The following is a 21355-nucleotide window of genomic DNA, read 5'->3' on the forward strand; positions in this document are numbered from 1 at the left end:
GTCACGTGTTCGTACAGCTACTCCTCTTGCTTTCACTTCGTCACCGCATGCACGCTCTTCCCCAAAAGCAGCGACATCGAAGTAGGCCAGCGTTTGGTTAACCTTCCTGATTTCCTTTACTTGTCCTACTCGAACCGTTGCAACTAGCTAAAAGTTTGTGAAGCTTGCCTAATTCTGTATTGCTTGTTTTAGAACACACTGTATTGGCTTTTCTTTTACTTTTCAGTTATTAGCTACGCCGGAGCAGACAATGTAAATAGTTGTGACTTCATGGCGTACTGGCATCAGAACGCCATTGCCGCATTGCGATCTATTGTTTCCCTTTTGCTCATTTTTAAAGCGAAAGCATTACTGGACGCGAACTTGCGATTTCGCCGTGGCGGTGCTCCAAGGAGGCACATGACGTCACACCGCGTTCCTCATCGTTGCGTTCGCCTCCGCTCGCTATGCCAGCTGCGTCACATGCCTGATAACATGTCAGAGGACTGAAAAGGTAGAGCTCGCGTGCACCGCAACCACAGTTGAGGCGGCAGTATGGATGGCGACAATTCTGAAAAGCAGGAGAAGGCCTGGAATCGACATCGGAACGGGATGAAGAGGAAACGAATCACCCAGGAAACTGACGAACAGCGCGCCAAACGACTGGCTAAAAGCCGCAACATTGCTAGACAACCAGACTAACCTGGACTGGGAATCAAGATTAACTAAGGCTAACCGTGCTATGCCTTAGCCTTCGCGACGTATATCCTGGCGTAGCCGAGCTAAGCCACAGCCAATTTTTTCTTTCATAGCCTCATCTTATGGTAAGAGTTGCTTTTTTGACACTATAGAAACTAATTTACTAACACGGCCAAAATTAGTTTTTCTCTTTAATCTCCCTTGAAAGTGTTGGGCTAATTGATCCATTGCCTTCTGTGTATGCGTACGTTGCTTTTGTGTGGGCAAAAGTGAAGTGAACAATTAAGCAAACAGTGGTAGCTTTAACAGCACCCCCCCCCCTACCCCGCCGTGAGTCCTCTGTGCTGTTCCAGTAGTGTGGCACCAGTGTGTAATCAAGGCAGGCGTTGCATTGCTAATTAAATGTTCCTTTTTACCGGCTTGCCGCAGCTAAGCCGAAATGGTCGATATTTACGATATTTGGGCACGTCTTGCAGCAGCAGTCGTCGATGTCCTTATAGTTAAGAAAAGCTGACAGTGATGATGTTGTTTCTAAAGAAATCTCACGAATTACGCAAAGTGTCCATATCAGAAAGAAAAAAGTCACCTAAGCGTACCCAAGGAAGAAAGTGATTATTTCGGAATAATAAATCGCACAGCTGAATCAAGGAAAGCATTTATTGAGAGAGCACGGCAGCGAAAAGGAAGGGGTGGTTTTGAAGTTGCAAAAGCACTCACTGGACACCGATTATCTTGTTGTTTGAAAAGCATGATTGAGTCACTCTATAGCATCTATTTTAGGCAATGCCATGGGGACATAACTTTACGCGTGCAAACCGGGACACAAAACAGTAGATGGATTGCGGAAATGAGTACGCAAACGTTAAATCACCAGGGGGCATGCCATATATTATAATTTTAAGACAGAAATGCATTCCTTGATCACATAGCCCGCGTCATTATGTAGAACATAACAGAAAAAGATCGCAGTGAGACGACTTAGGCTCTGCGACCACCTCTCATTCCCCGATGAACGCAGTTTATGTGTCCACCCATCACCCTTCTATTACATTTTTTTGTCTTTCTTGCAATTTTCAACTTCCCCGCATTTTCCTCCCCCCGTGTAAGGTATCAAACCAGGTGCAGCCTATTCAACTTTCCTACCTTCGCTCCTTTTTTCTCTCTTACTCTATCTGGAGCAACGGGCGCAAAACTCAATGCAAAGTCACCAGCCAAGCTCACCTTCACGACGAGTCCCTCCAGGTCGATGTCGTACTTGAGCGCGAAGTGCAGCTTGCCGCAGGTCGTTGCCTGTGACATCATGTCGGTAGACTCGCGCCTCGAGTCGCCGGAAGTGACGCCCTCCTGGTCGTACAGTTCCGGCTGTATGGCCCCCACGGTGCCGAGGCTCTCACGTTGTTGCATGTTGCACACTGGAGAACGCAATTTGCGAAAAGAGGGAGAGAAAGCATAAGATGCCTTCTAACGTCTGCAACCCGTCTGATGACCGCTATAGAACGTGGATGAATTTGTCACAATTACTGCAAGTATTTTCGCATTCGCACGAAGAGAGCGGACCGAGAAAGAAATTATGTCGGGTCGCATGAGCATCAGGTCCAATTCATGCCTATTATCACTAACTCTAACTATCATGTAGTTAGAGGGGTTCTGTGTTTAACGAACAGAAGTAAAATGCTGAACATTCGTGATCAACAGATTTTCGTATTATACAGGAAGACAAACCGACCAGGTACATTGAAATTTTCATGTAACTTGTTCATGCTTCTCAAAGTCAGTGCTGTTTGTACTACTATCGCGGGGCGGGGTGGGGGGGGGGGAGTGCGTGAGGTGATGGGACTTACCTAGTACGCCAAAACGGAGAATCCCTTAGTCAAAAATTTATAGATCCCCATGTACGGGCTTTATTTTTGACAATCCTGTTTAGGGTTAGCTTATACAAATCCTGCTCAAAAATGTTGGACACCACCTGTGAAGAAGCTGAACCAAACTCCTCTACCACACTCTCATTTGCTTGCAGAGAGAGAGAGAGAAGGGAAGACGGAAAGGCAGGGAGGTTAACCAGACTGAGTCCAGTTTGCTACCCTACACGTGGGGAGGGGAATGGGGAGTGAAAGAGGAAGAGAGAGAACCCAGTGTAGGATGTCTATAGTCGGGCACTCAAGTCTGTTGACCTCAGGTAGCGAAAAAGCGCTCTAACTGCTTTCTGGGCCAATGAACTGTGAGGCCAGGCTCCCAAGATCTTCGCTTCCGTAAATGGCCTGTCATCCAGTCTATTTAAGGCACACTGGAGAGTCTCACGTTGATTATCGAAGCGAGAACAGTGGCACAGAAGGTGACTGATGGTCTCTTCACACTTGCACTTAGCGCACATTGGTGAATCCGCCATTCCAATACGATAGCTGTAGGAGTTGGTGAATGCTACTCCTACCCACAGCCGACACAGCAGTGTTGCGTCACGTCGTGGAAGGTTCGCTGGTAATGTAAGTTTCAGTGATGGGTCGAGGCTGTGTAAACGACACTTAGAGTTCTGTGGTGTATGCCAGCAACCTAACGTGATTGCACGAGTGAGACTGCGAAGCTCTCTTGCAGCGTCGGCGAGCATAAGGAGTGTCGGCGAGCCAGCCTGGGCACGTCGGGCAGCGTCATCGGCGAGGTGATTACCTCGCTGATGACGATCGGCGAGATGATTTGCTTGCAGTTTCGTGTCATATCTATGCGTGAAAGACACGTCATTACAGGTTCTGCTATTCTTGCCAACCAATACACAGTCCTCAAGTTAGTGTATGAACTCAGTACCAGTGGGAGTAGACACACAAAGCAATGATTAACAGCATTCTTTAGCGCACACTTTTCTGTATACACTCGTACTCACGGGCACGTCAGTTTTGTGGTGCACTGAACCCCATAACGTTGCAGCGGAATGTGCCGAATCCGTGCTTGTCAGAAAAAGCACAAGCCACTGCAGCACAAAATTTTTTGCAACCTTGCTTACTGCTGACCAAACATTTTTGAAGCAATGTCTGCTTCAGCGTGGCGTAGAATGACAAAAGAGGATGGCAATACGGGGGACACTGCGTTGTCGTCTTTGTATCGCTCTAAAGCTGACGTGTTGTAGCAGCTGCAGCAACTCGGCCGAGAACAAATGCGCACTAATGTCTAACACATTTGAAATCTTGAAATAGGGTTTTACTGAGGCAGTCGGTAACACGTTCACGCACTGCACATCTAACTATGTATCACCAAGGAGCGCCACATTCGCACTCTTTTGAAATTACCTTCGAATGGCACAGTTGTGGAGAGATCAAGACGGTGCGACAGCTGCCTCTGGAAGGTCAGATGGCGGGTAGGCACGGTCGGGAGCGTAATCTGCCTCAGGGGAGCCACCTTCTTGCCGGCAGTCTCTTGAACCCCGTCCGCCACTACGTCCTTCATCTCGGGAAGGCTATGGCTGATTGTGATTGATGGTACGTTAGAAGAGCTGGGAGACCTGAAAGAACAGCAACAAAAAAGAACAATCGCTTAAGTTAGCGCGAGCCTTGGGGACTGATTTACTGAACGAAATGTGGACGATGATTTGGAATGGATCATGTACTCGCCTAGATACCACAGCGGTGTACGGCCGCAATACCCGCAGTGGTAAATCATACCTGGCGCTGTTAACTGTAGACCACAAACAAATTATAAACAGGGGCAGAACAAGGAATCTAGCTGGAGCTAACCTTTCGACTAAACAACGTGTCTTTATCGGCCCTGAAAGGAATGCAGTTGCTGGCTTGACGCAGTTGCTGACCTATACGATGACGATGTTCCTTGTTTACACGTTGGCTTCAGCGACATTCCATGTTCGAGTACTGCTGACCACGTGAAGCATCCATGCTGCTATGAAGTGCCGTTTTGATTCAATAAACGAACAACGTTACTTCATGCGGCTTCAAGATGCTCAAGTTCTGTTTTCTGCTTTTTGTGTGTCGACGCTGTACTTAGTTAGACATTAGTGTAGGTGTTAAAATCGTTTAAAACTCTGAGATATTTTATGGGGAGGTTTTGAATTTGAAGGTCCTGTACAAAATGACATTCCAAGAATGAGAAATGTCACTAACGCGCCATGAAAATATTACTTGTCAAGTGACGAATTCCCTTCAAGTGAAAATCTGCGTTTGATTGCATCTCCAAAACAGAATCGTAATTTGCGGGGTGACGCTTCTCTGGCGCAGTTTTCCTCTCGTTGCGATATTCAGCAGATTCTATTAAAGCCAGATTTTTATAAGCAATATGTGCTCGCAAAACCGCAATGGGCATTTTTTGTGCATTTCGTTCCCACCGAAATGCGGCCACCGCGGCCGGAATTCGATCCCGCGGCCTCGCACTTAGCAGCGCCACACCACCTGCTAAGCCACCGCGGCAGGTGTCAAGACAGGCAAGAGAGAGAAAGAAACGAAGAGGGAAGGGCAAGGAGGTTAAGCATGGATGCGCCCGCTTAGCTAACCTACGCTTGGGGAGGGGAAAAGGGGAAGAATATATAAGAAGAGAAGAAAAATAATAACGATAACATTTTATGTTGTTTCCGCCTAAAAACGCTGTTTCGGCTTGCATAATCAAACGATGAAGCGGGTTAACTTTCTCATTGCCTCTCCTATTACCTCGGGGCGATCTTCACGTGGACGGGGCTGTCGTTAAGCACTTTCGGCTTGAATTGGAGGTTGTCGTAGAGGCGCCGGTACGTCAGGTATGTCACCACAAGCACCACGGCGAACACAAATATGGCCGCCAGTAGCAACAGTAGCAGTGACATGTCCGCCGGTTCTGCAATGAAAAAAAAAGAAAGTACAGAAATATTGGCTTTGTAATCGTTTATTTCTAACCAATACACCAAACTACAGAGGCAAGTCATAAAGCGAAGACAGGGAAGTTAGTAAGGCTGGGTCCTGTTGGCTACCCTACACTAGTGAAGTTGGAAAGGGGACTGAGACTTAAGAAGAAGGATCTAAGTTCACAGCACACACGCAATAGAGAGTTTCAGCGTTCAATTCACCACAAGCAGTCATATAGGCTGGTGCGCTTTAAAAACGCAGTAGCATCTTTCTAGCTTTGCTCATTGCAGACGCATGGGGATATTATGTAAAAGGTCCGTTATCTATTGCGATTGCCACGAAGTTGGTGGCATGGTAACATGGTGGCATGTTACATACGAGGTGTTTGAGTGTTTCTTTTGCGCAAACGTATCACATAACGGAACCATCCGCCATACAAATTAGAAATGAACAGACGTTCGCAAAGAAAACGCCTTCTCGGAAAAGACACAGCAGGGCTTCGTCACGTCGAGTAAAACTGGATAAAAGGTGCAACTGCATGATATTTCCGTAACCACTGGGGCGCTGCGGTATCTTCAACAACGAAGGTGCCAGAAAGCTGCCCGTGAGGAACATGAAGGTAATGAAAGCGCCTATATTTCTTTGCTGAGAACAGACGCAGCACGGCACCTCAGTGATCTTGCCCGTATCATCACATTACATGAGCCCTGCGACCGTTTTACACCTGCCATGTTCTCCATCAGGATGTGTGCCTTTGTTATCATGAGGTGAATGAAAAAAAAATAATTACGAAAATAGACATAGTCAGACAAGAGTTATGCAACTTACAATTTAAATACAAAAAGATGCCGACAGAATCAGGTACGTCCTCTCTCATTTCGCTCATGCCGTCCGGACTTACATTGCTTCGCATCAAAACTCGTCTTACGTGCTGCATTACTAGAATATTTCTTTTCATTGTGGCCTTCCCGCCGCAAGCCGCAGTTGCGCTACTTTAATGAGGTCTTTACCGTGATCGCAATAACTACGCGCGGCAGCGCGGCAAAAGAAAGACTCATCGCATTTATCAAGGCCAAGTTTGTAGCGTCTGTTACTGGTAAAGCTGAGTGTTCTCCGCACGTTTCAGCAGCAAGCGTAGACGACGAGATGCGATTCAGAAGAGACACGCATAAGGGCAAGGACCTAAGCTTCGCTGTACATGGTGGCGACATCTAGCTGGGGCGCCTGCAAACGCAACTTGGCCATCGGATGTTGGTCAAAAATATACGGAATCAAATTTGTACAGTGTTCACATATGCCGTGCTGCGTAAAATTGCATATTTTTGCATTGTATTCTCACTGTACACAATTGGACAGTGCAGCCAATGTCCGATGCAAATGAAACTAATTCATGTTGCACAAATGTGTGAACTCTCGGTAGGTTTAGAACGCATAGAACACGTTCTCACTTTTAAAGCTGTCATTGTATGTACGCCATAAACACGCTCAATATATTCCTAACGGCCGACCGAATCTAAACGAACAGCATAACCCACGTTCCTTCGCGTCACATTTGTTGATGTATGACACAGCAATCTGCACTGAAACTGATATCACGAGCAAATTAAAATAACAAATGCTCTGATTTCGGCACTTTCATTGGCGCTGGACGGATCAAGTCTCACAGTAAGCAAACGTGGAATGAAAGCAACATGCACAACTTGGGGCGTAGGGCCCCCTTCAGGAATTAAGTATATTTCACCGGAGTTCACAAACCGATGCCTATACGGGCTGTGTACCCGTATACTGTATCGTACCTCACCAAATGTTTGAAATGCGTCTTCACATGTCCGTAACATTTTAAATAGAGAAGTATACTGAACCATTGTGGGCAAATGCAAACACAGTGCCTGCTTTAGACTATCCGTTCAGCGACCACTAACCCTGTTCAGAGAGAAGAAATGAGAGGGAAATGAAGCTTTATGTCAACACAGAGAAGTTTCTCGGTGTTTAGGAAGTGTTTATCATTTTACTAGAAAATATACAAAGTGCGAGAAAGGATTCCACCACACACACACACACACACACACACACACACACACACACACAAACACAGTCCCGCATATACGTGTATACTTAAGTCCGAACACAAGCCCATGATGCAGTCTCCGATGAGTTCCGTCTTTCGGGTTCCCTTACGTTCTTGAGCTAGCTCCGCTGTAGGTTTTCGTAGTGTGTGGCGTTTCTTATTATCTCTTTTAACGCGATAGCGTTAAGGAGCTCGTGTCGCAGAAAAGCCGGTGTCGTCGGCGTCGGGTGTCGGCGTCGGCGGCGTTGACCGTGAGCGATAAATCACGGCAGGCGCTTCATAAATAAAAAGCAACTTCCCAGATTGGCCCGGTGGGAATCGAACCCAGGTCTCCGGAGTGTGAGACGGAGACGCTACCACTCAGCCACGAGTTCGATGCTTCCAAGCGGTGCAAACGCGCCTCTAGTGAATGCGGTGTTGCCTTCGAAACGAGCCGTGGAAAGTTATACTGCGGTGTATATCGGTAATTATGAACATGTAACGTACAGAAGTCACAATTACACGAGTTGCGAAGTGCGTTTCCGCTGCATTTCTTCTGCGCTTTCCGCACACGCAGAGCCATCTTGCGGCAAACACAGAAGACCCCCTCCTCTCAATGTACGGCGCTGCCCCGACAGGAGGCGCGCCGCGCGCGCATTGGGACCGCTGCCAGGCGCGTCGCGGGACTCCCTCTCCCCTGACGACGCTTCGCCGTGCTTCCGCTTTAGATTACTATCTATCTCTCTGCCCGTGCCGATCACGACGTTTGGCTGGCGTAGATCGTTTCCCCTCCGAGACACCGAGTTCTTTGGTTCGTTTCGTTCGCTCAGGCGCACGTTTCGTTGCCGCGCCAAACGCTGCGTTGCTCGACGCTCACCGCGTGATAGGTGGGCGCTAAGTCCGATGCGGGGCGCATCGTAAGTGATTGCTGTGCCGTAGCGCATTGTCTTATACCCCTTGGCGGGTCGACGGGAACGCTGTCGCGTCCCACTCTTGAAGGCGAAGCTTAAGCGTCCTCCAATTTTTTATTCTTATTTCTATCACGTGAAAAGAGTAGTCATCACCAATATAGGTGACTATGTCAGCTGATTTCATTCCTGCTTCAATAAAAAATAATAAATATGTTTAAATAAAATGCGCTTATACGCAAATGAGATTACGAAAAGTACTGTGCTAGTGCTGTTGCACAGACTGCTGCCATCTTACTTCGTGGCGCAAAAACGATGTGGGTCGCAGTAAACATGGCCACTCACTCAGAAGATTACTGGCGGGCCAGGTAAAAGTAATGTATCTAGAAATTCAATACACGCGTAGCACAGTCAGCAACAGGCGAAAAATTTAGCTCCTTTTACGCAACAATAGCCAGAAATGTATGGTGTTCGAACAGACACGCCTTTAAATGGCTTCTCTGATTGTCATTTCGGCCTACAAATTAAATTCATTTCCTGCCTAGTTCGCAAGGTAGATTAAGTAAGCCTCATTGTTGTGAATTTATGTACTATAAAATATTCTCAGCCACTCTTTCTATCCCGAATATTCTCAGCCACAAATGGGCGTGAAATGCCTTGTTAGATTGTTTGTTTGTTTGTTTGTAGTTTCAAAGCTGCACATTCATAGTGTCTATGGGTCCCGAGACGAATGCATAGTCCATAATGCGATTAAACCATTGTGCCGTGTTCGCCTTAACGTTGCCAATGCAAAATAGCTCTTCTGTAACAGTAGGCCGGTGGACTACGACTGAGCCCTGCATTCCATAAACGAGAATAGATGCATGATTTATTTTGCTATTGCAACCTGTTTACACGCCAAAGGATTGCCGTATTGTCTGCACTAAATATACCTTAAGAATTGCACTTTCAGCTAAAACATTCACTTGGACCAACAACTAAGGTCACATGGGTGACCCATGCCGCAAAGCTGCTCTTAACTTTTTTTTCTTCCAGACGCACTGCTTTCAACGAAATATTTTCATATCTGGATGTTGTGTGAGGAGGTGTGCTTGGTGCGTCAGCTTCTCGCATGTCCTATGTACCACTTGTGTGTAGTTTCATTCCCCATGGTATTCAACCAGAGCTAGATGCTGCAGGTGAACCGCCAGGCAAATCTCTTTAGTTTTCATTAAAGAACGCCTTTCATTAAAGAACGTTTTCATTAAGAACATTATAAAGGCCAACCTCTTACTTGCGAGGTGCAATAAGAACGAGGTTAGGGTTCCCGCTCACGTTTACTAGCGCAAGCATGAACATTTTCTCCGAGCCACCTAGTAATTACAAACGACAACGCTGTCTGCAGCCGCAGGATCGCTTCTCAAAGCACGCACTTTGCCCCGCACCAAGCTTGGCATAACCCCTCTTAGCGAAAGCACTGACAACCTTCAATGTGATTACGAACGTTCGCTAGATCGACTAGCATTCCGCGCGTGTGCGTCCTCGACGCATTCTTTCGGCAGCATCGTTTTTCTCCATTGCGAGAGAAAGAAGAGGACCGAGAGCAAAGATTGGCACACTCTACGCGAGAAGCGCCATGGATTCCAATAACAACAACCGATGACAAGAACAAGCAAGGTTACCGTTGTAGTCTCGGAGGATCAGAGAGGTTAGCCTCCGAAAACGTGACGGCACGCTATCGTTAATGAAGCCTCCGAGAACGTGCTGCCAATATAATGACTAAGAGGTTCTAGGCAACTCTGTGCAATGTGGGCGCGTTGTTTTGCGACATATAAGAGTGCCGAAACGAGGACAGAAAGCGTAAGAAGGCAACGATGTCAGATCAGTGAAGACGTGTACGACTTGTGGAATAAGTTACGCCGAAAAACGAGGAGAGATACACAAGTAAACCGTTGCGTGCGTGAGCTAGGTTGTTTTTGATTATAGAGGCGAAGTTACGCTGAATATGCGCAGCCGCAAGAGGACAAACATACGAGAAAAAAACGTTATCACACAAAAATAAGATGATGCTCAAGATTGCATGTTATCTACTGTCTCTGATCGTGCACTCTCGGTGCGTTTCTTGTTAGATGCATATGCAGCGGAACTTCGCCTCCAAGGTAAGCAACGCAAAACGCCGCTTCTGAAGTGCTTGTTTGGGACTCCTCACGTGCTAGGACGCCTGCATAGTGCATGTTTCCGCAGCAGGCAGCAAGCGCTGGCGTGGCGCAACGGTAGAGTACCTGACTCCCGCGCAGAGAGCCCGGGTTAAATCCCGGAAGAAACTGGATATTTTTTTCTCACTCCTGCCGATAGCCCAGATAGACAGTGGCGGCGGCGGACAACATACGTCTATTTGAATGAGCCCATAAAAGCTTATGCTATAAAAGGTAAAGACCGAAAGCGATCTCAATCGGCTTCGTATCACAAGAAGCACGGGGAAATGGTATTGATCAGTCTGAGCGGGCCCTGTGCCCACGTGGAAGCTGAGGATTGCTTGCTAGAGTTGCAGATGTATCTATGCTGCTGCGTGCTTAGTTGGCCAAGGAATAAATATCTGTAGGATTGAGGATTGGTACGTTTACATGCAACAGCCTCGGAGGCAGATAAGAAGCCGAATGAAGAAACAAATCTCACTCCTCTGCTTTCTATACTTTGTTACTGCCTGGTCGTGCATAATACGTCTTGCTGACGCATCGAGCGCAAATTTCGAAAAGCATCCTCATTTACCCTGCCTGATTATTCGTATCGCTTCGGACGGGACGCCTCGTGAAACAATTTATTGGCTACGCAAGAATGTCGCAATCTGAGACGTGGCGCGTCTGAATGGACGCGTCTGTATCTCGAATGTGAGCTGGATATCGAAGCGGAGCGACGGGCGGGCCCATCTAAAGCGTTCTGATGAGTGCAAAAGATCATTCGCTACTCGCCATGTCGTTGGGACTCAATGACAAAGTGCCCAACAGTACTTTCTCTGGGACGCGACACGTACGCCCAGGTGGCATTATTGTCGTTGCTATTGGCATTATTGTCGTTGCTTAAACGATGCTGGAGTGCGCCTGTGGCATGCAGGTTGCTCTGGCTCTGGCAGTCATGGCTATCCTACAAGTCCACTAAGATGTCAATAGTCCAGGAGTGCAGATTTTTCGGGCTAGTTGGTTAGTTGCATCAAATGAACTCATAGCGCCGCATTGACACCGACAAGAAAGACGATAGGGCGTGCCCCAACTATCAAGTGTTAGTTGACAGTTAGCGGCAGTCCTGTCGTCTTTGTTGTCCGTGTCAATCCAGCGCTACGACTTCAATTGATGGCGATAGTGTTGCACGAAGGTTACGCCAAGTCTCAATCTGTGTAAATAGTTTGCGCGGCTTCTGCATATCTCTAGCGGTAAGCTGGATCGAAACTGGGGATCTTGCGAACGAAAGCGCCGACGAAGGTTATCTCTGCTTAGACCAGTAGCTTGCCTTAGTGGCACGCACAATGTTATATACCATAGCGTTAGTATATGGCTTCATAAATGAGCACGAAATGTAATCGGGATTGCTAAGGCTAACTTTACCTCCCCTTCAGCGAAGTCGTTACCACGAACATCGCAATGACCCGGAAACCTTCTAAATTGCCCATTTCGCAAGCTGGAATCGCAAAATTCGGCCATTAATGAGTCCATCACGCTTTATTGCCTTATAACAACATTTGGATATATTGCAGCAAAAATATATATGTTCCTATGCAAAAAAAAGAAGAATGCACTACTTAGTGCACCTGGCAGCCGCTTTATCCCTATATATGTATTTATACAAGGTGTTCCCAACTACCATGCACCAAGATTTAAAAATATGCAAATGACACGTAGCTGGAGAGAACCAAGCTAACGTCGTTTGTCATCGCTTGGCGATACTCAGACGATTTTTTTTTTACATTCTGCCTAATGAAAATCTGCCCTAACTAATTATACGACATTTAATATATTGTACTTAGATTAAAATTGTCCATGAGAAAGCTAGTGCGACGTGAAAAACTCTCTCTACAGCTTTCTGTTGCCTTATACGTGCTGCATAAAAGTGTTTTTCAGAACGTGAAGGAAACCCGCGAATACACGGAAGGTGCCTCGAGCGGCCAGTCACTTGGCAATTTTTCGTGTATTCGCGGGCTTGCTTGGCGCCCACAAAAACGCTTTTATGTAGCACGTATTGAGCAACAGAAAGCTGTATCGGAAGTTTTTCATGTCGCTCTACAATTTCCTAATTGATACTCTTCGTGTAAACAGTATTTGAGAAGTTGATTAATTAATTAAGGTTCAATATGTGATTAGGCGAAATCCAAAAATAAAAATAATCTGAGCAGCTCCAAGTGACGGCAAATAGCATTACCTAGGTTCTGCCCAGCTACGTGGCATTTGCATACGTACAAATCTTGGTGCATGATTGTTGGTTCACCATGCATTGCGTCAATGTTATAGCTATGGTTAATTTCAAAATTAACTTTTGAGTGAAGATGTATTGAATACATGAGCAATGAGCTACAATCTTTGTCCGAGGCGGAGAAGGATCTGAGGACGTAGCTGCTTGGATGTGTGTCACGTGAACTTTAAGTGTTGTTTACGATTGTTTGCGATTGCTTTATGTTTACGATTGTTGACAGCTTGCTCCTCGCTGCTCACGGAACCTTTGCTTGGAATTTATCAGTTCTCGACAGAAGCGAAAACAGTTTCTCCCATCGAGTGCGGTTTACGAAAAAGACACAAACCCAAGTAGAGTTATCTATTTGCTTGTTTGCATAGCTGTTCTATAAGATCGCGCATGTGCGCGGTCGAGGATAAGAACAAACGACGCGGGAACAATCTGAAATTCACTTCACATCAACACAACAACAACAAAGCGTACATCTCCTGCTATTCCGCTGCCAAAATAAAGTTTCTTCTCCTGGGTTTCTACGGCATCGGCTCGAATACTCCAGCCACCCGGCATGTTACAAAACGGCAACGCTTCTGGAAGCGTTATTCGTGGACGGCTTTTAGTCAAGATTGAACGCATGCGATGTTTATTCTATATATTTTAGCAGCGTACTTGTTTTGCTGCGGCGAAAGGTGGCACTAAAATTTAACCCGACGTTCGTGATTGATTTTTACCTCGCATATTCCGCTGTTTCGTTCAATTTTTTTTCTTAGCCAGAATACCTACGCTCGCACCATACCAAATGTCCTGTCGTGCCCGCTACGTTGCTCATCAATTCAAGCGCGCTTCCGCTAAGCGCTGCTTATTCTGCGTCGTGTGTGTGCGTGAACAAACGTGATCTGCTCATTTCTTCTCTTTATTTCTGCACTTTCACTCCACAGTCAAATGCAGTGGAAAAGTTGCCGACGAAAGTTGCCTACGCGTCTCATATCATCAAGTGAATGAAGTAAAAAATATTGTCAATGCAACAAACGTAGAAAACACAGGAACGAAATGCTGCGCGTGCGATAAACACGACAATGATCACCTGCGTAAGGGTCGGCGACCCCTAAGGGCAACGACCGCTGGTTTCGCGGTCGGCCGTGGCTGTCGCAATCAACCCTAGCAGGAGTAAACATTATTTTTTTTGTGAAACTTAGGTCGTTCAGAAGGGAAAACAAAATACTTGGAGAAAGTTTACGAGAAATTGAGATTTCTAAGAGCTTACATTTTGTTTGAGATGAAAGAACGATTTTGCTTCAATGGAACATTAATGGAACGGAAAAGCAAGCGGCTTGTCTTAAAGCGGACGAAGGGCCACGGGTGTACTCACTCGCTAGGTGACGCAGCACTTTCAATGAGTAATCAGGGTTGCTCTTGCGGACTTTCTGACAACTCACAAAATTTTCATGAACAGCCGCAGCAAAAGTGAAATGTCGTGCAGAGCACACTGCTCCATGCGTTTTGCATGAAGGAACCCTTGATTTTGAGGCACTAGCTGCATGACAAAAAAAAAAATGTATACCCTTTTAAATGCAGACATAGAGCCCCTTTTGTCAAGCTTACGCGACCTAGTAAATTTCCTGCGGCGCTCGGAAAGTATTCCTTGAAAAAAAAAATGAGAGAACGCAAAGAATCGCCACTGCAAAGCTCAAGCCCTATTCTATGAGCATGGTAGTCAGAAAGATGTTTTCAATGCGAAAAAAGGGGTTTCTTTTCGCTACATGTAGACGCCGCTATTATGCTAAGCCTGGCTTCAGACATGGAGTGAGGATTCTTCTCGGGAGTAGCGATGACACTATCCTTCAAACGTATGGTTAAAGTCGCAGATAAGCTGAATCAGCGTTAAGACTGTTGATTTCAAGATGGCAGTCCTTACAATTTCATTCCCCAGAACGCAGGCTTGTTTGCGTTCGGAGAGCAAACAGATGAATCACAGAAAGTGCCAAGCCGTCGCTTTGTACGCGTTGCCTTTGCTTGAACTATTCGGTGAAGGGCTTCCGTGTGCTCGAGAGAGGGCAGACAGACCATGGCGGCGTCCTTTAAATCGCGCACGGTCCATTCCGACGGCAATGCGCAGCACTCTATCGGTCTCCCGTTATAAAGAAAGCAGAGAAATATTGGAACGTGTTCGTCAAGCTGCATTTTCGTTCAGCTTGGATGGTGCAATGCCGGCAATGAGAATTGCGCGTGGAGACGGCTTGAGCACCAGGTTAAGAATTTAATACGTTCAGAAAGATAAGAAGAAAAAGCTATTTAGGTCATAATGACAAAAACAATGCATGGTTTGTAGTTAGTTATTAGCGTTGTATTTGACGCCAAGCAGCTCTACGTTGAATTTTGCGGTTGGCTTAACATTGCCTCGTAGTGCATTTACCGACTACGTAAGAGTTAATATTAGCGCGTCTTGGCGCGGGTAACAGTGACTCCTTTTTCTAGAGGCACACATTTTTATTTGTGCACTGCTACGTGTAAATAAAAGGCAATAAAATTCCACTGTATGCTACGTTGTTATTTATATTTGTTTATTTTATGTGGAAACCCCTTCCTTTAGGTAAGCGAGAGGTAACAATATAGTCTGCAAAAATGCTCTCCTTCTAGTTGGAATCTTACTGAAAGGAGGCTAGGAGTGTCAATTCACTGTCCCGAAATACAGGAAAGTAATGGAAGAATTTCTTACATGCATGGGTCTCAAACTTTCACCGACCAAATCCAAACTCCTCCTCTACAGACACTCTATAGGCAGGGGATAAGGAACCTGCAGCCTCTGGAAACGCTGCCAGTCGAAATTTCGACACGAGAAGGGCAGCTCATTACGAGGGTGAACTCCATCAAAATTTTAGGACTTTAATCAACACCAAAGGCTCTAATGCAGAAGCTCTAAAGAAGCTAGGCGCGCAGGCGAACAATAGACTAAAAGTCATCACAAGTATAACACGGAAAATGGGAGGACTCAAGGAGGACAACCTACTCAGAGTCTTCCAAGCTTTTTTCATCAGTCATATTACTTACACAGCCCCGCTCCTTAAATGTAGCAAGACCGAAAAGAACAAACTCGGCACGCTCATCAGGTCCGGCGTCAAAATAATACTCGGTATTCCACAGTTCGCCAGCACGATAAAACTACCAGAACTCGGAATTCACAACATCACAGACGAATTAATCCAAGCTCAGTTTATTGCACAGATCTCCAGGCTTTCGTCAACTAAGCTGGGCATTAATATTCTTGATGAAGCCGGTATACTCCCTATGCAGGCTCTTCTCGACAGATAGCCCCTGTCTAAATTACGCCGGAAAGTTATAAAGGTAGGGTCCGTACCGAGGAACATCCACTTAATATATAACGAAGGTCACAGAAGAGCACGGGCTAGAACTATCCTTCAACGAACCGATCTTTACGGGGCCGATACATTCTTCGTCGACGCCGCCACAAGTTTGCCGCCGCGGTCGTTGACGGGCGCAGAGCACTTATCAGCGCGGCGTCAATCTACACTATACACGCGAACGAGGTGGAGGAAACCACGATTGCCTTGGCTCTTCAAGCCGCAATAGGCCCGACGACCATTTCCTCCGACTCGCGCATGGAGGTCAGTGCTTTCTCGTCCCCTCTAGTTTCTAAACACGTAGCTGGCATCGTCAACAGATCCCTTCGTAGTACTATGGGCGAAGAAACTGGAGGTCACAGCATCGCGTGGTCCTTGGCCCGCGTGATCGATATAACTAACCACGCGGGTTGCAACACTAACGAGCAGCCCGACTGCCTGGCGCGTGAATTCACGAACCGCGCTCGAGCTAATGGTCCGGCTGTGCCACAGAATTGCCCCTTCGAAGATCCTCTTACCCCCCTATCGTGAGATTACGTCGCATTACAGATAAAGCAGGAGGAAATTTCCTCCCCCTATCCCGAAACTGAACAGGGCTCAGGCCGTTACTTTCAGGCTCTTACAGACGAGATCGTACCTCGCCCCCAGAGCGCTTAGCTGGATGGACCCCAACTTCCCGCATTCGTGCTCCAAATGCAGTCAAGCATGCTGCTCCTTCGACCATGTGCTCTGGCTGCGCCCGTACAATGCGGGCTCTGAACTTCAGTACAAGTCCAAGTGGGACGACTTCCTGAAGAGCTTTGAATTTACGCACCAACTACAGGCCGTCCAGAAGGCCCGCGACGTCGCAGAGAGACCAACCTCATTCCCCCAATACAAGTTCCTCAGGACACTTCAATAAAGTTTTTGTAAATTGTCAACCATCTTCTCAGAAAACGTTCGTTTCATACCTGTGAGGATGAAGAACATGGAAGCGATGCCACGCCTACGATTATATTGTGTAAGAACCAACCTCTGCACGTGTGTCTCACAGTCACCGAACTATAGTGTTTCTCTGGGGATGATTGCATTGCGTATATCACGTGTGTGCTCAGCGAAGGTGAAAAGATGCGCCTACGGTAATAACGCTATTTTAATTGTGGCGCCTTGTGCTGTGTGCCGCATTTGTTTATGTTTTGCGTTTGCCTTTTGTTATTTAATAACTTTCAATCAAGGGGAGCGGTTTGGCTACGTCTAAGCAGGCTAACCCAAGGCACAGTTAGGAAACTGAGAATACCCATTTCCCACTGTAAGGTAAAAACATATTCCGCAGACGTAGCTGCCTACTACACCTACATAAAGAAAATAAGCATTAATACAATTAAATAAAGATCGCGGCCGGAAGAAACGCCCTATATACAATCGTCTTAATAGAATTTAATGCGCATTGTGCTGTAAAAATACAACCATACGCGCACAAACGAATGCCACATGGTTTTAAGGTCCTAAAAGGCAGCACAGAATGTAAGTAGAGTTTATTGAAACCAATATATGAAAGCAGATTATTTAGATTACTGTCCACAAAAGATGGCTGAGGGCTATCTATAATCAAATTTCTCTTTAGCGAGGCATGACTGCCGGTGACGCATTTTGGTTACTGAGAAATGTGTTTATTTATTCGGCGAAAATGCACAAGCAAAATTGAACCATTGAATGAATGAATGAACGAATCTGTGGTACTGAATAATCCACAACGGAAGCACAGATGATTGCCTGGTGGAGTAGCGCCTATCTTGATGACAGAGTGGGGTAAAACGATCACGACCCACTTCGCGAACCGCGCTAAGAATACAGGGACAAACAAAAAAACGACAACACACAGCGCTATGCGCTACGTCCATTTCTGTATATTTAGGGCTATAGAAGTTGCAAGGATTACATACCAAGTAGCCCGAGTAAATTCCCTGGTCAAGATCACGAAAAGCATCCCCTTGGAATGATGAAGCACAATGCATTGCTTGCACGAAGACCCGCGTTCATTCTTATCAGTAATTTAACCCGTGACTGAGGCGAGAAACACATTTCTATTGATTACCTATTTTCGAAAAGATGTCGGTGCTTGTTGGATGGCTCCGGCTCCTCATCATCTCCTAATTCATCAGCATTTTTATTATCATCAACAACCTATTTTTGTGTCCACTGCAGGGAGAAGGCCTCTCCCACTGATTTCCCATTAAGCTTTCGTCATCCCACATAACTTCCTGCCACTCTCTACCGCGCTTCCATTCCCTTGGCAGCCATTCCGTAGCTATAATGGCCCACTACTTGTCTGCCCTACACTCTACATGGCCTGCCCAGCTCCATTTTCTTCTAATATCAACTAGAGTATCACCTATCCCCTTTTTTTTCTGATTCCCACCACACTCTTCCTGTCTCCTAAATTTACGCCTAACACGCTTCTTTCCATAGCTCTTTGCACGGTCCTGAACTTGTTCCCTAGCTTCTGTGTTAATTTACAAGTTACTGACCCATATATCCTAATTTACAGATGTGTTTAAAATGACGGCAGCGTTTTAAACAAAGAATATCGAGAAGAATATACTGACAAAACCTCGAATGTTATGTACATACACACAACATAAGTAGAGAAAAAGAAATCTTTCTGAGCAGTTCACAAAATTCAAGATTTCACGTTGAAGCAGAAAGCTTTTCTTTCAACAACATGTATGTGTTAATAACGTTACACGGTCAAATATTAACAGTGTTAGGTGCTTGAGAATAAATATTTATGGTTGTTTCTGATGCATATTTTCTACAGCGTGGATACTGAGGTATTGCGCGCCGGGGCATTTTGTTTCTGCATGGTATAGAGAGAATAAGAGGGAATACACACACGGCGCATTCCCTGAAATGCATTATACAGCATGGCTTTTAGCAGAGGCATAAGTTAATAGTCGGGTCGGCGTGGTTAGGTTCTACACAACCATAATCTACTTGTCTCCTATGCGTTGGAACCCTTGAACAACGAGGCGTGGAAAGGCATCTTTGACGCCGATGGGAGTCATGAGATATGCTACGTCGCAGTTTTGTTGGTCCTTGACTTAGGCTAGGACGCCTATCGGTACACAAATCGATTCCGATCTCAAGTGAAAAAGAGGGTCACCGTCGCGACCGGCCCATACGGACATGTATACACGAATGTCATGAACACATGTTATGCTGTGTATTCGCTATTGTTCTTGTACCGACCCAAGCGTGCAAGCAAGGTAATCGGGAATGCATTGGCTTCGGCGATTACTGCGAGCTTGCAAATAAGCCGAGAGAACCGCGGTTCAAAGTTTCCTACAGCAAACACGGGCGGCCTACAAGCGGATTTGCATCTTCGATGAAAAGGCCGGGCCCCGGGGCCATTAGAGGCCGCCATTCCATGAGCATTGTCCATGACTGCCATTTGAGGAGCGCTGTCCTTGGAAATGAAATGAGCCGGATATTGATGGCACTCTCATATGTATGTTCCAACTGTTTACACTTCTCTGCGCAAACAAATTCACGAAGCACCAGTATCAGTATCGCACAAAGGCAGGTACATGGAGAACTCTGTGAACACACGTTTTCATAATGAGGTGGCTCGGCGAATGAGTCATACTGCTGCCCCGGGGCAAGCTATTCGGTCGCATCACCATAACATCAGAATGGTAATGCGCCAGTGTCCCAAGACTATTGGTGCTCGTGGAAGAACACCAGGTTGACATAAATTAGTGCCCAGGCCTCGGCGAAGGTTTCCAGCTTTTCCAAAATATAGGTTCGCCAACGAACCAACTGAAACTTACATCAGCCAATCCCTAACCCTTTGCGAGCAGCTGTGTTTTCCACGAATTTCCATGTGCATCATGCGAATGCAACGCGCCACCTTTCCCGTGTACCCCAACAAATGACATGCAACAGCATCGTAAACAAGGTCGTACCTGAACCTAACGGGAGCACCTGGCCTTCAAATCGACTCCAGAAAACGCTTTTCACTCTCTTCCTTCCCCCTGCGTCCCCGTGACGTTTCTTCCCGTACCATTTCCCTGTACTCTCTCTTCCTTTTGATTAAAGTCGCTATCTCACAGCATCTGGCAAAATAACGTAACCTAACTTTATTGCGCATCAATTGCGTTTACCTGAATTCTATACGCTAAAAATGATGACGCAAAAATGTTTAATGTTACATTCAAACAGGCCCGCCTTATAGGTGCTGCAAAATCTGACGGCATTCATAGAAATGTTTAAGGAACACCCGCGAAAAGGCCTAATTGGTTTTTCTTCAGTAAATAGAGCTCAGCTTTTCCCGCCTTCGTTACGTTCTCATAACTGGCATTACTACTGGCGTTATAAGTCTATTCACGATCAGAGTAAGTGCACCTTATGCAGGCCATAATTTCTTTTTTCCCGGTTCCTGTAATGCAGTTGCGTGGAGTGCGGCTACACCCAGCTGTTAGACTTCGCTATAGTTTTCTTTAGCGACCTGCGTCAACGGTGCTGGCTCGTCTTTTCAGTTTGGTCATCTACGTAATGACTAGCACGTAGGAGGTCTCCGATGCTCGTATTAATTGCAGATTTTTGCCATGCAGGTGATTGCACAAGTTTTCTGCCTGATGTCTATGCCATTTATAAGAATTTCTCGTTACTTCTGCGTTATTTTTTACAAGAACGAAATGCACAAAGAATACTGAAATACGGCCTCGCCTACTGACTCTGGCAATTGGGCGCGCTTCGTTTGAGCTGCTTTTGATGTCAAACTCTATCATAGAATTTGACATTGCCGTGTGTTGAACATCTTGGGGGCCACGGTCTCATACACAACAGCTGCGGAAAGTCAACAAATGCGCTGCTGCAATTCCTGATGGCCACAAGACGTAGAGGACCATCTGGCACGCGGTACTGTGCACTTCCATACACGTCAACAACAGACGGCGTTTTCAGTAGTGCGGGGGGGGGGGGGGGTGAGGTGCCGGGGGTAGGTGACTTATGGGGTTTGAAGCCACCTTGGCCCCTCCAACCCCCTAAAGCTTTGTCATGCTGTCATCCACGGCAACCCAGACAAGCGCGTGTGTCGGAAACCATCCTAGGATTTGTCTAGAATGCTTTTAGCCACTTTAAGCCACTTTTGTGCGG

At 46.3% G+C, this 21355-nt stretch overlaps 1 protein-coding gene across 6 annotated transcripts in view; it reads right to left on the bottom strand.

Annotated features, from left to right (window-relative positions):
* LOC135904197 (synaptotagmin-10-like) overlaps positions 1-21355 on the bottom strand; it is a 368678-nt gene that overhangs the window by 37883 nt on the left and 309440 nt on the right. For all 6 annotated transcript variants that reach the window (XM_065434836.2, XM_065434835.2, XM_070527541.1 and 3 more), the window contains 3 exons: positions 5319-5481; positions 3954-4165; positions 1900-2090 (listed from right to left, as the gene is read on the bottom strand). In XM_065434836.2, coding sequence (XP_065290908.1) covers positions 1900-2090; positions 3954-4165; positions 5319-5470 — 555 coding nt within the window. In that variant the 5' untranslated portion in view covers positions 5471-5481. The remainder of the gene's footprint in view (positions 1-1899; positions 2091-3953; positions 4166-5318; positions 5482-21355) is intronic.

Source organism: Dermacentor albipictus, chromosome 10, assembly GCF_038994185.2.
Source record: "Dermacentor albipictus isolate Rhodes 1998 colony chromosome 10, USDA_Dalb.pri_finalv2, whole genome shotgun sequence".
In the NCBI taxonomy this organism is placed as follows: domain Eukaryota; kingdom Metazoa; phylum Arthropoda; class Arachnida; order Ixodida; family Ixodidae; genus Dermacentor; species Dermacentor albipictus.